Source organism: Mixophyes fleayi, chromosome 3 (assembly GCF_038048845.1).
Source record: "Mixophyes fleayi isolate aMixFle1 chromosome 3, aMixFle1.hap1, whole genome shotgun sequence".
Taxonomy (NCBI): Eukaryota; Metazoa; Chordata; class Amphibia; order Anura; family Limnodynastidae; genus Mixophyes; species Mixophyes fleayi.
This window is the reverse complement of record NC_134404.1, coordinates 284,435,324-284,456,266: the sequence shown is the minus strand read 5'-3', so window position 1 is coordinate 284,456,266 and position 20,943 is coordinate 284,435,324. Positions and strand designations below refer to the sequence as shown.

Here is a 20,943-nt window from a genome sequence, read left to right as displayed (position 1 = left end):
ATGCTGGTTGATGTTTAATGTTATTAAATAAGCCACATTGGCTTTTATGCTAGTTAAAAATTTACTTTCTCACTTCTTTAAAATAAGCATTAAATCTGTGAGTGTAGTAGTATTACAGTACAAAATGTACAATCTTCATAAAAAATGTAATATTGAGGACCAGCTGAGCTGTCCTGTCCTCCCAGCTATGAGCATATGAGCAGTAACTTAAAGATAGTCAATATATACAGTAGACAGTATTTATATATATATATATATATATATATATATATATATATATATATATATATTGTTATGTTCGTCTAGTCGCTTTCAATAAATATTGTCCGCTGTGATCAATGTGGTTCCAAAACACAAAAGAGATTTAATAGCAAGATGTGACAAATAACAATTAAGTAAAATAAAGTACAGCCGATACAAACGCAGCACACTGGATCCAGCATACAATCATTCAGTCCTGAAGCCTGTGGTCAAGTTAGACTGCATGATGGAATGATGGTCTCAGTGCCTGGTTTATATACAGTTTGTGGTACATAAACAACAGTGGTGATGTCATGGCATGTTTCCATAGGTTCAGGATTTAGGACAGTCCAGTATAATGCAGGTCATAGGTCACTTCAAACAATTCCCTCCAAGGGTGGGGTCAACTCTCCAAAAGTTCCCTACGTGTCTTCCTGCCGAAATTCTGGTTCAAATCAGTCTATTAGCATTCCAAACACATTATCATTCTGAGTATTAATCCTTTATAATTCATAACTAGCACATGCAAGGTGCGATTGCTTAGCAGATTGTAGCGAATGTCTAATGGTAGAAAGTGGATTAGTATGACACTAAACATGACACATTTCCTATGTCCTGAACCTTAGATATCTATAAAGTGGTTTTAACATTATTGTATTAAACTATTAAATCTATTACATTTGATTATGTGCTGGAACTTTATTAAGGTGAACCATTTACAAATGAATATGTGAGTGTAAATGTATGTAGAAGTGTTTGCTAGTGTTAATGCGTAATACGCCCTTCCGCACTGTAGCGTGCTATTCGCATATTTTCAGATAAAGACAATTAATTTGATTTATTAATTTGAAACAACTCCATCCAATTTTTTGACTTTCACAATATATCTGTCTATCTATATACACTGACCCCCGTGTTGTGGTTTTGGTTTTGGATCTGGATTAACTTTGTGTTTTGATTTTGGTTTTTGGCAAAACTGCCCTTGCGTGTTTTGGTTTTGGATCCCGATTTTTTTTCTAAAATCCCTATTTATTTTTGCTAAAATCATATATTTTTGCTTTTTATTCCTCCCTACATTAATATTAACCTCAATAATACTAATTTCAAGTCATTTGCAGTCAATTTTGACCACCTCACAGGTCACAATATTATTTTTACATACTTTCAAACAAAGACTGCAGATTTAGAAGACCAAGCCTGCCAGACCTGTTCAGCAATGACAATTAGCAATGGAGCTCTCTTCTTTGTATGTTACCTATATAACACAGTGCAATGTGACTGCAGATTTAGAAGACCAAGCCTGCCAGACCTATTATTTATATTTCAGCAATGACAATTAGCAATGTATTAATGGAGCTCCTCCTGAATGTCATTGGAGGCTTTGAAGAACACTGCTACCCATCCTCTTTCTTTTCTACCTAAGACGCTGCCCAACTGCACTAGAGACTGCCAAGAACTGTGCTACCCCTTCTGTGTCCCTCTGTGAAATGGCGCTGGATCACCGTGGAGGGCGGTACTTATAGAATCCAAAGCTCGCGAGATCCCAGATCCAATGTTGTAACAATGACTTTTTGCCTCGTTTTCAATTCCGAGGGCGCGCGAAGTACCGAGCTGGCTCTGCTAAGTTCGGGTATGTTCTGCTCTAGGGGAACTAAGGGTGAGCATCTCTAGTTATTTCCAAAGCGATTTACTAAATCTATCTTTCATAGATTCCCCCATTTCTGTAATTAACACTGCAAAAGCAGTGATTGCAGTGATTATGTTATGTCAGTCGATTGGAGGGTGGTTTAGAAAGATAGTGATTTATAGGTTGATTTATCTTTAATAGGATTGGTAGCTATCAAGTCGACTTGTAAATCACTAAAAATGCTACTTTTATCACTATTTCTGCAAATCAACCTTTAGTAGATACACCACCCCAAAAGTCTGATGTGTTTACCACTATCAATTATTCACAATCCCTAGATCTGATGCACACGTAACTCTGATGGTTATTACTGCTGACATCAGCTGCAGTTCTTAATCCTGGCTCATTTTTTCAAAGCTGATAGCCTCCATAAAATGCCTGTACTTTGAACTCACTAATATTTGTTTTCGTATATACTACAGCAAAACATCAAAGGATACACACAGGTACCTCAATTGTCATTCATTGAAATTCACAGTTAAAAAATGCAATTATGGTATTTAATGTTACTCTGCTTCCTTAATTGCATCTAATTCATCTGTCCTTTTTTTTTATCCCCAGGTACATAACAGAAATGACCACCATTCTAGTCTTCTCTATGTGAACCTCCTCTGACTTCAATTTGTGAATTTATCAATGTATATAACAGAAATTACCATAATTCTAATATTCTATATGTGAATCTTATCTGACTTCAGTCTGTGCAATTTTCAATGTATGTATCTGCAATTTGTTAGCAAATGTTTTACCTGTGTTAAACTGATGCTCAACTGTGAAAATTTTTGATTTTGAAGTAACAAGATTATTTCAGCTAACTCTCAGCACTTCCGTTCCTTTCATTAGGTGATCAATTAAAACACATGTAACTAGGAATGTGCACCGGCCACTTTTGGTGTCTCGTGTTTTGTGTTTTGGATTCGGATTTGCTTGAGGTTTTGGGTTCGGATTTGTTTCGCAAAACACCTGACGAAAGGTTTTGGTTCGGATTTAAGGTTTTGGATTCGGATTTATTTTGAAAAAAACATAAAAAGTGCTAAAAACCAGTTTTGTGGGTTTTTTTTTCACTCCTACGCTATTATTAACCTCAATAACATTCAATAACAATCATTTCCACTAATTTCCAGTCTATTCTGAACACCTCACAATATTGTTTTTAGGCCAAAAGGTTGCACCGAGGTAGCTTGAGCACATAATGCCAAAAAAAGAGGTACAAGATGGAATTGTTCTGGGCCCTCCCTCCCACCCCTCGCGAGATTCGACGCCAGACTTGGACGACAGAGCCTCGTTTTCTATTTTTTGCCCGCCGGAAATATCCGACCAGTGCTCGGATCCCGTTCGGATCCGCACTGTTCGGGTGGGCTCGGATTAGCGGAATCCGAGCCCGCTCATCTCTACATGTAACCTGTTTTTAGTAATGAGCCTAACTATATCTTAGAAACATTGTTGGGGAAAGCAATTGTTGATTTACTCACAAAGGGCCTGATTCATAAAGGAACGTAAATGCTGATAGTTGTCGTATTTTTTGTAAAGTCACTGTGCACATGTCTAGAATAGGACTACACATCATTGAACACAGCAACATCCAAGTAATCTTCAAGCACAAAGGACCCTTATGACAGCCAATGATTTCATGGACAGAACAGGGAGGGGAATGGGCATATGCACGTAGTCAATGTACAGTAGGAGGATGCCAAGCTCAAGCACAGATAATAATGTCCGATTCAAGCTTTGGGCATCTCAAAGGTAAAAGGTTTCTGTTGTATTATTTGCTTCAGCTATAGGTCAGGTGTAAGTGGTGAGGATAGTGATGAAGATTGCATATGTATGCTAGAACATGTGTTTGCAATCAGGAGCAACTGTAAAAATGTATGTTATATACAGTAGACATTTTATTTTATTTTTTAACAATGTTGTCATTAATGACTATACCAGTGGTTCCCAAACTTTCTCAGCTCGAGGCACCCTTAGGGTCACCATAATTTTTCCAAGGCACCCCTAAGCAAAAATAATTACCGGGTAGTCCCGTTTTTTAAGTAGTTGGGTCAAAATGACGTAAGATGTATTTAGACCCCTTCACCATCACATTGTGCCCCTTTATCATATCACTCTGTGTCCCCCTCTTCGCCAACTCACACCCTGTGTCCCCCTCTTCGCCATCTCACTCTGACCCCCTTTCAGCGTCTCTCTCGGTCCCCCTCCTTCAGCGTCTCTCTCTATCCGCCTCCTTTAGTGTCTCTCTGCCCTCCTCCTTCAGCGTCTCTCTATCCCTCTCCTTCAGCGTCTCTGTCCCCCTCCTTCAGTGTCTCTCTCTGTCCCCCTCCTTCAGTGTCTCTCTCTATCCCCTTCCTTCAGCGTCTCTGTCCCCCTCCTTCAGTGTCTCTCTCTGCCCTCCTCCTTCAGTGTCTCTCTGTCCCCCTCCTTCAGCGTCTCTGTCCCCCTCCTTCAGCGTCTCTCTCTGCCCTCCTCCTTCAGTGTCTCTCTCTGTCCCCCTCCTTCAGTGTCTCTCTCTATCCCCTTCCTTCAGCGTCTCTGTCCCCCTCCTTCAGTGTCTCTCTCTGCCCTCCTCCTTCAGTGTCTCTCTGTCCTCCTCCTTCAGCGTCTCTCTGCCCTCCTCCTTCAGTGTGTCTCTACCCTCCTCCTTCAGTGTCTCTCTCTGTCCCCCTCCTTCAGTGTCTCTCTATCAACCTCCTTCAGCGTCTCTGTCCCCCTCCTTCAGCCTGTCTCTCTGTCCCCCTCCTTCAGCCTGTCGCTCTGTGCCCCCTTCAGCCTCTGTGTCCCCCTTCAGTGTCTCTCTGTCCCCCTTCAGCCTCTCTCTGTCCCCTTCAGCGTCTCTCTGTCCCCTTCAGCGTCTATCTGTCCCCTTCAGCGTCTCTCTGTCCCCTTCAGCGTCTCTCTGTCCCCTTCAGCGTCTATCTACCCCCTTCAGCGTCTATCTGTCCCCTTCAGCGTCTCTCTGCCCCCTTCAGCGTCTATCTGTCCCCTTCAGCGTCTATCTGTCCCCTTCAGCGTCTCTCTGCTGCTGCTCACTGAGGCTGCCGGACATGATGAGGTCACGCCCCCGGCAGTCAGTGAGGAGGAGGATCCGGCGCTGGATGATGGGTAAGTTGTTTTTTTTTTTTTGCTTTTTTTTTCTATTTTCTTTTTTTTTCTAGGCAATCACGGCACCCCTGTGACAGCGCCGTGGCACCCCAGGGAGCCGCGGCGCACAGTTTGGGAACCGCTGGACTATACTATTAACAGGTAACAATCATTGAATAGTTTATTTTTTTTTTCTATGCGTTCTTTTGGGACTTTATATTGGACGTATCCTGTAGTGTATTGTCTGTAAGAGCAGAGTGTACCTAGACCCGTATTCAACAAGAGATGTCTCTTCAGATCTGCTCCTAGATGAACTCAAACACACATCTGCCTGATTTATGTGCATTTTTTTGAAAACAAAACAAAACACAATTTATGTTTGTTTTGTTCATTTTTTGTTTGCTTTTCCTTCTTCTTGTATTATCTGGTGATATACCATAAGATTGAAGTCTCCCTATGTCTCTCTTACACATCATTCTGATTCAGAACACTATATAAATCCAGAACATCTCAGACACATAACCTGTCTCCCATCAATTTCAAAATCCTTTAAATGTGTCCTATTGAATCTGTTTGTAACAAACTAACATTCATCCGTGATGTCTTACACTCAAACAACCTCCTCCTTCTCTCAATAACAGAACCATGGCACACAAAATCAGACACTGCCTCACCACAGCCCTTTCTCACGGTGGCCTCCACTTCACCCACACCTACAAATCTAGAAGCAGACAAGGAGGTGTGGTTAGACTACTCCTTTCCCCTCATTGTACATTTACAGTCCTACCAATTGTTCCATCGCTTATGTTCCCATCTTCCGAAGTACATACTATCTGGATTTTCAACCCCCTCTCTCGGCGTGTTGTTGTGATCTATAGCCATCCTGGACCACATAAAAAATTACTTGAATATTTCTCTGCCTGACTCCCTTATTTTGTATCCTTAGACATTCTCACCACCATCATTAGTGATTTCAACATCTATTGATTATCCACATTCATAAGCCTCATCTACTCATCGTGAATTAAAACAATTAATTCTGATGCAAACTCACAGATTAGCATCCCATCTCAGGGGCGTACAGAGGATTTTCCAACCCTGAAAAAAAACAAAACCCTAGAGGGCACGCGCAGCAGCTCCATTTCGGCTGCACTGTACTATACAGCAGCCGCGGCGCTGTCAAAGAAGCGTCCGTGGCGGTGCTGTATACAATACAATACAATGTATACAATACAGCACCGCCGCAGACGCTTCTTAGACAGCGCCGCGGCTGCTGTATAGAACAGTGCCGATATGTAGGGCACTTTTTTAGCGGTGGTGGGGGGTTTCTGGAGACCCAGAAACCCCCCCTGCGTGCGCCACTGCATCTCTCATCTCCCATGCCCCTCCTAGCTTCTTGAGAGACTCACCTTATATGCTGCCTTTTCTCACATAACCTATTAGACCCTCTACAGTTCGACTTTCATTCACAACACTCCACAGAGACTGCACTGACTAAGGAGGTCAATGATTTGAATACTGCTAAATCTAAAGGTCCTCACTTGTTTCTAATTCTCATCCACCTATCTGTTGCATATGACACTGTTGACCACTCTCTTCTCATACAAACACAACATTATCTTCAAGAGACTGTCCTATTAGTGTTCTTATCCTACTTATCAAACTGTTCCTTTAGGGCCTGCTTCATCAAGGAAAGTAAATGTCGATTTTGTGCGTATAATCCGCAAATTTGATCTCATCATGCCCAGAACCTGTAAGGGTCCTTACCTGCCCACGATCCAGAGCTGTTAGTCGCACTTCAGGGTTCGCGGCGAGGAGGATCATGTGACTCCCTGCCGGAGGCATCACGTGACTTCACAGCAGGGAATTCAAATTAAAAGGAGGATCTGACGTGCATCTGTGTCAGATCAACAGGTTAGTCCTCCTGACTCCGTGCAAGAGTGTGTGCCTGGCTGTTTGTCTTGTGTACCAGACCTGGCTTCCTTGCTTGTTGTTTCTTTGGATTTCCCTGTGTGCTGCTGCCATCTGACCTGTGTACCAAACCCGGCTTGTGACCCAACTACTCTCCTGCTCAGTCCTTTGTGCCGTCTGCCATCTGACCTGTGTACCAAACTGGCTTGTATCCTGAATCCTCCCGTGGGCCTATTCCCCACAAGGCTAGCCATTACCCGTGATTCTGCACCGCATCCCTCAAGGTACCCTCTGATTTCTATTCCCATCTTGTTGTCATATTTACCTATCCATCTCACGTCTAGGGGCCAAACCAGGGGCCGCGTCCTGCAGTCCCTTTGCAGCCAAGCCCATCCCAACTTGCAGTGGTTCTTGGTGAAGACCAAGGGGCTGTTAGACTCCGTGCCTTGCTAGGCCTGTGCAAATCTAGACTGAGTTTACCCCCAAGTGTAGCAGAACCAGATCATACACAACTTACCACAGCAATGTTCAAATCATCTTTGAATGCGAAGGGCACTTACTACAACTTATGATTTCTGGGAAGGAACGGAGTGGGCAAGAGCCATTCGCTCGTAGTCAATGGGAGTGCCAAACAGGAAAACAGGCAAGCCCATCTGATTCAAGCTTTGGGCATCTCAAAGGTACTAGCTTTTCTGCCCTATCTCTTTATCCAGACAGTCTAAGTCCTTATTACTATTGATGACAGCCGCGTATGCATGCTATAACATGTTTGCCATCAGGAGCAACTGTAAAAAATTATGTTCCACTACGCTCTCACTCTGCACAAGGACTATAAACATCACTCACTGCATTGTGAGTGTTGCTCTAAATTTATCCGGTTTTTATACATTTAGGGCCTGATTCTTTAAGGAAAGTTAATCAAAAGCAAGTAAGTAAGGCAAAATCATGTTGTATTGTAGGGGGAGGTAATTTTAAAAAAGTGATGGCAGATTTATATTTGAGGTAAGGCATGCCCTAGATCAACTTTAAATTTCAGTGTAAAATTAAGCTATTATTTCTTTTTATTTTGTGTGATTTTTTTTATTTAAATGATTGTTTATTTATTTAAGAACATCCTAGTAAATGTATGTCATAGGGGAAAAACATAAAAAAAAACCTTTTCATCACTAATGCCTATATTATTAACAGGTGACATTAACTGAATATCTTGCTTTTTTCTGACCATTCTTTTGAGAATTTATATTCCACATGGGTATTGGATGTATCCTGCAATGTATTGTGCATTAGAGCTGAGCAAACCTACACTCAAATTCATCAACCACTTCTCTTGCAATACTTATAAGCTCTTTTTGGATTTAAGTATCATGCCTATGGTTAGAACCGTAGTTCACTATGTACCTGGCCCTATAGATGCACGGAATCACACAGGCAAAGAGACAAGTAAGAGATAATAATTCCTTTATTCACACAAGTGTATACACAAGGTAAATGCAAACAGTGCTCCACATAGGGAAAAAAAGACTCCATCCCCCCACCAAATATACAAGTGTTAGCAAAATCACCAGTAACAGTCAAACCCTCAACAAAACCGCAGCAATAAACCCACCCCAACAGAGTCCTCAACAGGTTCAGAGTTCCAGCACCAAAAGAGTCTCAAATTGCTCTTCAAGATGGACCGGTGGGCCTGTCATCTGACCCGATTGGATGTTTTGTAAACTTGATGACCCCAGTCACTTGGCCAACTCTCCACCAGTTTAGTGGGACCATGAGTACCAATCTCCCTACCAATGTAGGCTCACCAGTTCCTCAGGATCACGAGTATCTTCCGATGGAGTAAGGATGAATCCATTCTCAAGACGTTCAATACCCAATCTGAATCCCAGTCCAACAGCTTTCTCTGGCACTGATAGAGCTCATATATAGAGAAAAATCTCCAGGCCTGGAGATTTTTCTGTGTATTAGTATCCATTTTTGGTAGGTCTTAGGTCTCCCTACTTTTCTCCTTGTTGGCTGCTTTACACATACCTATTTGAGGGTAGCGCAGATGAGATCCTTTGCTATACTACTGATAGTGCTCAACAGCTTACCCTCGGTCCAAATTCTCCTCCTGAGAAAATCCACAGCAACCCCTTCTAGCCCTCTGGGGTATCCTTTATCAACTCTCCCAAAATCTCCCAGTCCTGGGTCCCTTCCTGGGCTGACACTCTAGGCACAGTCCATGTTTACTGGTGACAATGGTGGGGGAAAAGTGTGACCTCAGCAGAAGCCCCTTATTGTTCCCCTGCCACAAAGTCTGTTGTAGACATGCTTAGGACAGTGTTCAGCCAATACTAGAATCCCATCTCTTGTTTCTATATAGGGGCCAGATGCTCCTGTTTTTAACCCATTCAACTACTTAGTGATGTCACAGGAGCTCCAGCTGTTCCATACTTCCTCTGGCAACCCCCCTCCCTCTTGGGACACAAAGTAATGCAGGATCTGACCATTGGGCAGAATATAATAACAATGTAATCGACCGGTGTAATCCAATGGGCGCATTGACTGACAGACTGGGTTGGACCGATATTGCCCGAAGTTACCCAGTCTCGTCACAGCAGATGATACGCAAATCTATCTATCCTCTCCAGATCTCTCTCTCACCATCTGTGTTGACTTGAGTTACAGAATTTATCTCTGACATCTTGGGCATCCTCTTGCCACCTCAAACCTAATCTTTCTGAAACTGACCTAATATTCCCACCAGTCAACAGAAGCTGCACACATGTTATCTATGTATCTGGACAAGACGAAAATAAACCCTATCCCTCAAGCTAATTTGTCTAATTGTCATCCTTGACTCAGAACTGTCCTTTGTTACCCACATCCAGTCTGTATCCAAATCCTGTTACTTACGAACATATCTCACAAAAGACACTGCAAAAACTTTAATACAAGCACTCATATTTACAAAATTTGAGCGTATTGTACACAAAATCACTCCGCGCATGCTCAGAACTGGGACATACTCAAGAAACCGCAGCCCTGTCCACTCCGTCTTCAAACGCAAAGGACACTTACTACAGTCTACTATATTGGAAAGTGAATGAGGTGGGGAAGGGGCGTTTGCCCGTAGTCAATTTACAGTAAGAGTGTGCCAAACTCGAGAGCATGCAGCCACGCCCGAATCAAGCTTTAGGCATGGCAAAGTTACTTGTTTTCTGCCGTATCTCTTGCTCCAGCTATAGGGATAGTTTAAGTCTTGAGTACTAGTGATCACAGTCTCATATGCATTCTGAAGCATGTGTTTGCCAACAGGAGCCACTGTGAAAATGTTTTATTTTATGTTCAGTAGAAATTATCAACATTCTAATAAATGAATTTCATAGGAAAAAATAAAATAAATAAATAAAATAATAATGCCTTTATTATTAACTGATGTCATCAAAAATAAATTTCTCTGTACGTTCTTTTGCAAATTTATAATCCACATAGGCTTTGGTGGCAGTGCAGTGCCTTGTGTAGTGCAGCATAGCACTACAACACCCAATTTCAATAGACCACTTGCCTTGATCATTTCAGAGCCTACTTTTTAAGTGCATTTTACAACAAACAAATGTTGCGCTCAGTATGCAGCCTTGATGAGTCAGGCCCTTAATCTCAGGCATTGACTACAGCAGTTGCACCTTTACAATTTATTTTGAATGCATCAGCGAGACTAATTTTCCTTGCAAAACGTTCTTGTACTGCTGCTCCGTCCTGTCAGTGCCCACATTGTTTGTCTGTACTTTAGAGAATAAAATATTAAATACTTCTAATAACAAACAAAGCCATTAACAAATATGCACCAATTTACATCTCGTCCCTTGTCTCGCATTATCTTCCAGCTCAATCCCTTCTATCTGCCCAGTATGTACATCTCTCAACAACACTCATTCTCATTCTCACACTCATTCTCATGCTCAAATTCCCAATGATTACAGAACTTTTTTCAGGCTGCACCCACATTCTGTAGATTGCCCTCACTCGCCTAACGACTTTCCCCTTGCCTCCAAACCTTCAAGCGCTCCTTGGAACCTCATCTCTTTAGGCAAGCTTATCAAATCCTTGAGCCGCCTACTTAACCTCCCTAACTTTTCTATACATTTATTCTTCTTCTATATTCCAAAACTGGATCACATAGCCCCACTAGGCACTTTATCCCATTGCTATGTTGCTGGACCAATATCCAATAAGTGGCACTTAACCTCGTGTATCAAACTCCTATTTCCCTGTAGATTATAATCTTGTGAACAAGGTCCTCTTACTGGTTTGTCTGTCTTTTAATACCCAGTGTTGTTTAAGTACTGTTTGCACCGAATTGTTAAGTGCTATGGAGTATGCTGGTGCTAAATAAATAAATGGTAATAATAATGTTAACAATGTTAATAATTGAAACTGATATACTTTGATATCTACTTTAAAAAAAATCTTTGCTTTGTATATTAGTCAGAAGGTAAGTCTTCGGCAAGTGCTCTAGTGTCTAAGATATTTAGTCTGTTAGCATCTTTTGCCTAAGTGGGTCCAATGGTGTTCTGCCTAAAAGGTCTGTCAAACTTGATTACTACCATGTGCTATCATTTGAAAGCAATCTAGACACCTGTTATTTTGAACTCTGTCCTACTCAAGTAATAAAAGGTTTATCACACACACACACACACACGTACGTTTGAATTAGAATTATCTTCATGCTAAAATAACTATTGCAAAACCTTCCTGAGAAGGTTTGTGTTGCAGTGCCCAGGGGAGTGCTGGCAAATTTTAGTTTGGGGATAAGACTCAACTCAGCAGCCTATTTTAAAGAGAAAAAAATGCAGGTGGCCCAGTGATCCAGCACAAAGTAGTCCACTATGGGAGCGGTCCAAGGAGCAGATACCCTGTTGCCCCTCAGCCCAGCAAGCCCCTGGCAGTTGCGTAAGAAACTTGACAAATATCCAAAGCTGAATTGAGCTCCCTGTCAGCTTAATTAATTATACCAAAATAAGAAGTCATACTGAATCTGGCATTTGTGTTGTGTGAAATGTTAGTGAATAAGCTTCCATATGCATTTTGTAAATTACAGCAACTGAATGAGGAAACAAGTAATGTCTGTTTTATTTCCTTCAGCTAGCTGTGCTGCAATACAAAATTCAGCACAACAAACACACACATCAGAAACATGAATAAAGCAGTAGGCAATATTATTATTATCATTATTATTATTATTAGTCGTAGCAGTAGTAGTAGTAGTAGTAGTAGTAGTAGTAGTAGTAGTAGTATTTTCTTAATTATAACAAGTACATTTATTTTTAGCATGTGAGCCTTTTCTCAATTCACCTTCACAACTGTTCTTTGAAGTAATTTGCTGCTTGCTACTTACGTAGAAGGTGCCACTCATCTTGCTGAATAGTCCTCGTCAAATTGAATGGAATATTCCTCAGGCGAATTGGGTGAGAGAAGTGATACTTGATGGCTGTGCATTTCTGAGCAATTCCTTCAAAGAGAAAGTACAGCAATTTAGTACACTTCTATAAGTGTAAAAATAGCACATTTATCTAGAGAAGTCTCAATCTTGGGAAGCAAACATCATTTATTCACGACACTTGCAGTTTTCAGATCTTAGAATTGTTGATTGACACTGATTAATTAATGCTTTACAAAAATTAGCATAGCAAATTATAGAGATGAAAAATCAGTATAATAAATTATTTATAGATCTGGCTTCATGATAACTGTAAAACCATAACAATTACCCTGCTATTACCCACATAAGTTAGGCAATAGCTGGAGAAAGAGGTAGGGAAGAGAGATGGTTTATTGAGGATAGGGGAGATGAGCGCATGTTTAAAGATGGAAGGGGAGGTGCCAGTGGAGAGACAGGTTGAAGAGGTGAACTATGTGTGGTCAAACATTTGGGGTGGAGGTTGTAGGGATGTTGGGAAGGAATGGAATTGAGGAGACAGGTTGAGGAAGAAGAGGAAGAGAGGAGCGTAAAAACTTTATTTTCAGTAAAAGAACTGAGGGTAACTAGGTGAGTGTTGGAGAAGGTGAGTGTGGGTGATGGATCTGGCAAGACAATATGTTTTTATAGATTTATCGATTTTGCCTTGAAGTAGGTGGCAAAGTCATAAGCAATGAGGGAAGAAGGGGAGGGTGGTGTTGGTAGGTAGAAAAGAAGTTTCACAAAGTGGAAATGGGGGGTTGGTCGACTGGGTTTATATTAGGGGTGTAAAGTAGGTTAGCTTGGGGAGAAAAAGAGCAGTATAGTGAGATTACAGGATACATTTGTAATGGAGGAAGCCTGCGTAGAAGCAAGATTTTCTCCATTGCCTCTAAGCGATATAGAAACGCTTTTGCACCTAACAGGTCTTTTTGGAGTGTCAGGGTTGAGGTTTGGATCATGTGGGGTGCTCATGCTGCAGTGAGTGTAATGTTGTAAGTTGACAGTGCAGCATTAAGACAGGACATGGAAGAAATAGGATAGAGGTGTGATTTAAGTGAAGCTGAGCAGAGGATTGGGTCAAGATGGTTGACACTAAATGTTGCTGTGTGCACATGATTTGGGCACAGGTGGTAAGGTAGAAGGAAATGAGGTTGAGGTCAAAGAGCGGGAAGACAGAGATTCAGCTTTGTGAATCTGGCGTTGGCACAGACATGGGAGAACATGAAGTCCAGGGAACGTCCATTGCGCAACCTAGAGGATATCTGTGCATCCCACATATTTATATGTGAAGGTGTGGCTCACAACAAAATGGTTGATCTTACAAGGGGTGTGGGTAACTGCGCTCTCTATTAGTTAATGGTCAAGCTGCCAGAGGAAAGGTAAAGGTGACCCTATTCCTATACAGGGTAGATGATAGAAAGAGAATCCTCAGTGCTGAGGATTCTAAAATGGTTGATCTTGTCCAAAGTCAATATCATATAACCAATTGCTTGATAGTTTTATAAATGCACAGATGTTAGAATCCTATGGTTTTTTGTGTAGCTACAATTCTTATTTCACCTCAGATAATAAAATCTATGCTCTTGCAAGCTAAGAGCACAATAAACAGAGCAAAAAATCATTTAATAATTATAGGTAATCTGGTTGTAAGCTTTTTATGCATAGTACTAAAGATGGTTTGCGATATCATGGCTCTTATCAGACAGAGCCACCACAAATACGGGGGTCTGCAGTATAAAGCCACCAAGGGTTAGGGTTCTTCATAGTAAAGACACTAGAGGTTTGTAGGTCTGCATTATCTTGTAAGCATGGACAAATTGATAAAATATCACCACAAGGCTGTGTTGTGCCCTCTTCATTGTAAATAGCTGATTCATTTTGCATTATACTGTCTATGCCTCCATCAAACAGCAGCATTCTTTTCAGAAAGTCAGCACGGAAGACAACCCTGAAATGCATGTGTCCATTAACTCCACTTGTACCTCTGCAATGCTTGTTCTGTTATCACTACTTTAGGATGGATATAAAAGAGGAAAATTTATGAAAAATGCGGTATTGTTTAAATGAAGCATTTTTCCAAAGGAAAATATTTTTAAAATATTTTTATTTTTTACAAATATTATATTCTATTTAGCAATTTATTTTTATTATTATTTTAATAATTCTGAACTAAAAGCCCACATCTGGCCTAAGTTCAGCTGTGCATGAGTGAATTGACTAGCTGGGTAACTGGAGTGCATATCCCTTGAGACTGCCCCTTAAAGCTATGGACCAGTATCACCATAGCTGTAAAGGGCATTCATTATAAATTGTGATTAATTATAAATCTAATATATACTGCAGAAACCACAAGTTTTAATTTCAATATCATTGGTGTCGCTCTTTTTACTCTCTATGGAGGAAATTCAATTCAGCACAAGGTCCCATTGGAGCCTCGTACAATGTGGGGCTGCACACACCTGACGGTATAATGATTCCCAATACATCACTGATCTTTTCTCACACCTCTATTGGAGTTTCTGGTACCTAACATCCCCTGGAGCCTCATAGCACAAGGTCCGACATGACATTTTTTTTAATCTAAAACCAAAACAACATATCACTTAAATTGATTCAGACCAGAGTAGACAAAATAGGTATATGGGTGTGTGATAAATTATTAATAATAAAAATAATAATTTATTATTTTTGACCATAATGGCAATTTGAGTTAATGTATGCATGTTATCTTCACTACAACCACTAGAGGGCAGTGAAATCATTAGACTCAGTGTTTTACACAACATATTTTTTTCCTTTTATTTTTTTACACTTAAATAATGTATTTTTAAAGTCTGTAAGAAGAAACAGTCTTGGTACTCTTGAATTTTGACTTTGTGTCAATAATTACAGCGTAGTTTAATTAGCAAATGTCACAAGTGGATACTTGAGATTCAAACACGGTGCACACCTTATAAGTGCATGGACTAAGACAATGTAATTTACCAGTGCTAGTGTGGAATTCATTTGGGTACATAACATTATCAAATGTGACTGTGAATGACTAGTACATTTTTTATTAACAGATAATAAGCTAGCAACCAGTACTGAATTTCTAACAAAATAATATTACCCAGTATCCTGCTCTCTGACTGGTGAATGCTGTGTGCTAACCACCAATCAGAGTACTGGGAGCCAAGGATTGACACTCAACTCTCTTTGGAGATATTGCACCATTTGTTGCCTGAAATTTGATTGTTCCTAACTATCTAATCCATTTTTATAGGTCGTTATGTAAAATCGGGTAAGTTCACTATAAGTGGACATGGAAGTATTAGCACACCCAGTTAGGGCCTATGGAAAACCCTCTCGGTATCATTGTTACTGTCCCTATCCCTCAGAGACAAACTCCTCCCACCCACCCCCATGCTGCTTCCTACCCATGCAAGCAGGTTCTGGGTGGAGGTAGCTCCCTTTCCTCAAATTGGGATTGTGGCTCTAGGCTGTGATATCATAGTCAAGTGCCACACTTCCAGGATATAATAGAAATGGTGGAGCAATAGTTAGCAGCTTTAAAGATAAGAAGCTGCCAGTTGCTTCTCTTCCATGTCAGCAGCCAGCACTCAGTATGGGCAGAGCAGTATTAACACCCTACTGGGCCCTAGCTAAGATACTGGATTGGGCCCCCCTCTGTTCAAATAAAAAAACAAAAAAAAACCCCCATAAAAACTGATTAGGATAATCTGGCCACTCCAGGGCCCCCTAGACCGTAGGAAGGAGCCTAGGCTGTCTAATGAATGATCCAACTCTTAGTATGGAGGTGAAATGGGGATATTAAAAACACTGAATGAGTTCCAGAATGTCACTTATTGTGTTTTATGCAAAACTACATGATCTCCACTAAAATTACTAACCATTACCAGTCCTATATCTTGGCTTGTTACCACAAAAGCAGGGGGACCAAGAGCATGGGATCCAAGGCTTTGCCAGGCTGTTCTAGTCGGCTCACACTATAAGAGGGAGACTCACATTACTGGGTCCCAATGCATAATGTGAAACCAGCCTCAGACCATTCAGCACGTGACAAAATTCTGTTGGGGAATCAGACTCAAAAACAAGTGTGCCCCTCCCTCAGGAAAAAAGAGCCAGTGGTAAATAGCACTGGGACTCTCTGGCACCCCTTAGGTGATAGATGGCAGTGTAATAGTGCATTGTCCAAAATCATTGGAAATGTATTTTACTATTTTAATAAACACTCTACAAAATCATTCTTATTTAGATTCAAACTAGTACAATTTTAATAAAAATAAGAAACAACTAGGAGTTTCTCTTTGCAGACCTGTAATGGGTATGAATGAACTTAATTGTTCCTGTGTGGCACAGCTAATCAGATGCAAGCCACTCTGAATGACTGATCATGTATTGATCCCTAAAATCATTCTCCTTGCAGAGCTGCATTGTTCTGTTAGATTTTCTTTTTTGTTTGTTTTTTATTGGAATACTTCAGGAGCAAAGAAATTATTCCCTATAGATTTAGGATTCTGCCACATACTGACTGGGCAGGGTACGATACCCCAGGTACCCTACCTTGCAGGTCTTCATGGTATAGTGTGACCAACTCAGCCTGGCTTAGCTTGGTGTTGGCTATCATTTTTGTACAGGATACATTATGTCCCTGCTTTATGTTACGGCTATAACTCTGCTGGTTACATATTTAAGGGGAGCTGAGCAAAAATTTTTACATTTATATAATTACTGTATTTTTACTCCTGGAGTATTGATGATCAAGTTGATGATGGTGACTGCCGTTTCTTTACTCTGGCTGCATCAAGATTCGCTATAATATGAGGCTGCTTGAATGTATGCTTAACAACTAATCTAAATGAGAACCTTTTCCCTCATAACCTCGTAAATGTCTATTTTGATTACATTATTTTACATACCCTGTACAGGCATGGAAAATGAAGACTGCCTAAATTTTCATGCTCCTGATAGGTGGTGTGAGGGTAAAAATAAAGGTTATTAAAAAGAGCAAAAATGCATCTATCTATACAAACCATAAGTCTTATAAAATGCATTATATCATTGTGAAATGTTAGTATATAAGCTTCAATATGTATCTTTCATTTTGTAATCAATAGCAGCTGAATGAAGAAAGAAGAATTGTTCATTTGATTTCCTTCAGCTAACTGTGCTTACAACACAGAAATCATCACAATAAACATATACAGCAGTAACAGGAATGAAACTGAACCATATTTATTATTATTATTATTATTATTATTATTATTATTATTATTATTACATCTTTCTTTCTTAGATAGTAATAAGGTCAAACAATGATGGCAATATTATTGGTATTATATTTTTATTCACATACTGTAAACAGTTGAAAGGTTTATGGAAGTATGTAAGGTCTTTGAACATGGGTATAAACTATGAATATTAATAGTAATATGCTAACAAATTAATATTATTAATAAAGTTAACAATACCTGGGCAGATTATGGATTTACTAAAAATGCTGCTTATTACGTGCAGAGGTACCTGACTCTTTTTAAAAACATTACTGTGTTCATTAGTTTAGCACTGGCTAAAATAGCACATAAAGTCACATTAAATAGAGCCTCGCCATAGCTGATTCTTCAGCAAAATGAGTCTAAAAGGGAAAACAATAAAAATGAGCTCAGCAAGTAGGGCCTTACTCTCTAAACTGCATCCACTGACAGTGTTAGTAATCTTTATATTATGTTCCAAGAGTTAACTTGTGAATTTATGATACATTAAGATGTGTTTCAAGAACCTAAAGCCAACTGCCACCTTATAGCTCCCACAAAATACACACACAATAGGTCAATTGCAATAATGTCTCAATAAAGTGTATGTATCTTTCCAGAGGCGGAACTAGCCCACAGATCAATAGTTCCCTGTGAAGCTGGCCCCATTATCTCCATGGGCTCTGGTGCACCGCACATGCTGCACCAAGTTAGTTCCGCCACTGTATCTATCCTACAATAGAAATGCAAACAAAGGCATAATTTATACTTTGTAAAATTGATATTTAGGAGATTTGTTACATTTCTTAAAACTTGCCATGCATATATGGGTATGATATCAAATGAAATGCTATATTCTTTCCTACACCTATCTAAATATGTTATATTAACATTCATTTCATTTGGATTTAACAAATATTTCCTACATGTATCGGAATCATTCTGATACATTTTCATGTGTTATTATTTCTATCAAATTTCTTCATTTTCCAGAATAATTTCAGTAAACTCAAGTTTCTTTACACTTGAAACGTTCTATTCTTATAGAGGAATCTCAGAAAACAGACGCATCCTCTTTCTTGTTTTTTTTAATCTACAAATACTCTGATTTTGCTTGCTCCACTTGAATAGGGATTTTTTTTCCTATTTCTGATAACACAGGTCCAGTATAAATGGCTGATTTGTTTGCAAAGACTTGCTATTGCACAAATCCATGTAGCAGGATAATGTAATCACATATCCTAGCTTTAGTACAATTGACTTTTAAACATTTTTTGATATGGGTGAGAATATATGAAGCCTCAGACAAAAAGACTTCGCACCTGGTATTATACATCCCCAGGAATTTTAAAGCTATGAATCCATCCAGAATGTTAAACATATACTTCTATCTGGAGGTGCATCCATACACATATTAATTTCCATGTACAAAGAGAAAGGAAGAAAGATATGTTTCTTAAAAGGGCACTCTGGGATGTGAAATTAAAAATAAATTTACTGGTAATTCATTATAAGTATATGTCAACCTCCTGATTGCATATTTTATAGCAAAATATTAAAACTTATACATCCTTTCAGGCTGCCCAGCATAACTTTGTGGGGGAGACTTATCACAGTGGATTGTCCACAGCTGCCCAGCTCACTATAGTGGGGGAGCCTAGAGTAGACTAGACTTGCAAGGAGGCTGTTACTCTGACTCTAAAAAGGCTAGGAGATATACTTCTGTGTGGTGCATTGGACAATAAGGCTATGTGAGTACCCACCCTATATTGCAGCATATTCAGCCAAATCACAACATGTACATGTATCAGAGACTGTGATAAGATTAGAATGGGAAAATAGGAATGATCTACTAATCCAACTCTTTGATTTATAAGAATGATCTAGACTTGGATATAATGCAAGGTGTTGCGCTGGGTTTTAACATTGCCCATGATGTTCAGTTCTGCCCTGTCATGCTGAAGAAGATAAAAGGAGATAATCTAGATCAATTTTTAACCCCAGCAATTGATCCTATTATGACACACCCCTATAGCTTTACCATGCTGGTGAAAGTAAAGGGACTAAGGAGAGGTTTGCTGACAGTGTACTGTGTGACCAGAATATTGCTGGGGAGAGAAGGCAAGTCCATCCCTGCAATGAGCGCAGTGGCTGATACTCTCAGATGCAAGTCCAGCATGAGGAGCTGGCTGGTGAGTACTTCTGGTTTTCAGGAGGTCTGGATTGCAAACAGATCAGAATAGAAGTCCCACAGGTCATCAATTACATAACATAAAATCAATGGCTACCTTGCTAATAAGTAGGCAGGCTCACCAGAGATTAACTCATTTGGCATCAGGAAGAGCTCATGTGAGATTTTGTAATTCCAATACAGTTTTTTATTTTATTTCGCATATAGATTACATCGGACCAAGAACAGAAGAAGATCACAGGTGAGTATTTATTAGGGAAACGATGGGATCTGATTTTAATGAATGAAAGCAACAATAATATTTTGTTTATTCATGGGGGCACCATATATCATTTTTATAACTAACAGGGGAATAATGTTTATTTAATAAACACGTACTAGGTATTATTTATATAATGTCAGGGGGGCACTATATATTATTTACATAACTTACGGGGCACTATATACTAATTACACAACTAACAGGGACACTATATATTATTTATATAACCTAGAGGAGCACTATATGTATTATTTATATAGCTAACAGGGGGCAATAATATTTATTTATTTATTTAATTAACAAGAGGACACTACAAATGCAACTATGCATTGGTGCACCAGTTCATGCTGGCATTTGTAGTGCTACAAGAATGGCCACTCTATTTGAACATTTGCACCCAGGTTCCCAACAGCCAGGTGTACCAGGAGGGATACAGTGCTCTTTAGCATTGGATCAGGCCTCTCTTGGGGACCAGGCTTAATGCTGAGTAGGCTGGTTAGGAAGATAATGTAGGTGTTAAAACTGGATGGTTTTCAGTTGGTTTTACCATGTAGCTTGGCTTAATTCGCCTGCCTTTTTAGGCCAAATTTAGGAGTTTGCAGATTGCCACACATCACCAGTGGTTTGAGTTTTCACCCTCAAAACCCCAGATTAATAAATACTGTAGTTGTAGATGAAAACCTATGGCAATATGTAGTGAATTGTAAAGTTCCAAAAAAGCTCCCATTAGTAAATTTACCCTTATGTCTTATTGCACTAAATTATCTTCGGACCATTCAACAAGTAAATCCAAAAGACGGACACTGGAGGTTTTTTGGCAGTACACAGTATATGTAAACCCATTTTCCAGTCACCAGGCCTGAGAGAGACAAGAATTATTCC

At 39.8% G+C, this 20,943-nt stretch overlaps 1 protein-coding gene across 1 annotated transcript in view; it reads right to left on the bottom strand.

Moving 5' to 3' along the window:
* The window catches only part of TMEM178A (transmembrane protein 178A), a 100,859-nt gene that overhangs the window by 9,252 nt on the left and 70,664 nt on the right, over positions 1–20,943 (bottom strand). The window contains exon 2 of the mRNA XM_075203722.1: positions 12,291–12,404. Within this exon, the coding sequence (XP_075059823.1) occupies positions 12,291–12,404 (114 nt within the window). The remainder of the gene's footprint in view (positions 1–12,290; positions 12,405–20,943) is intronic.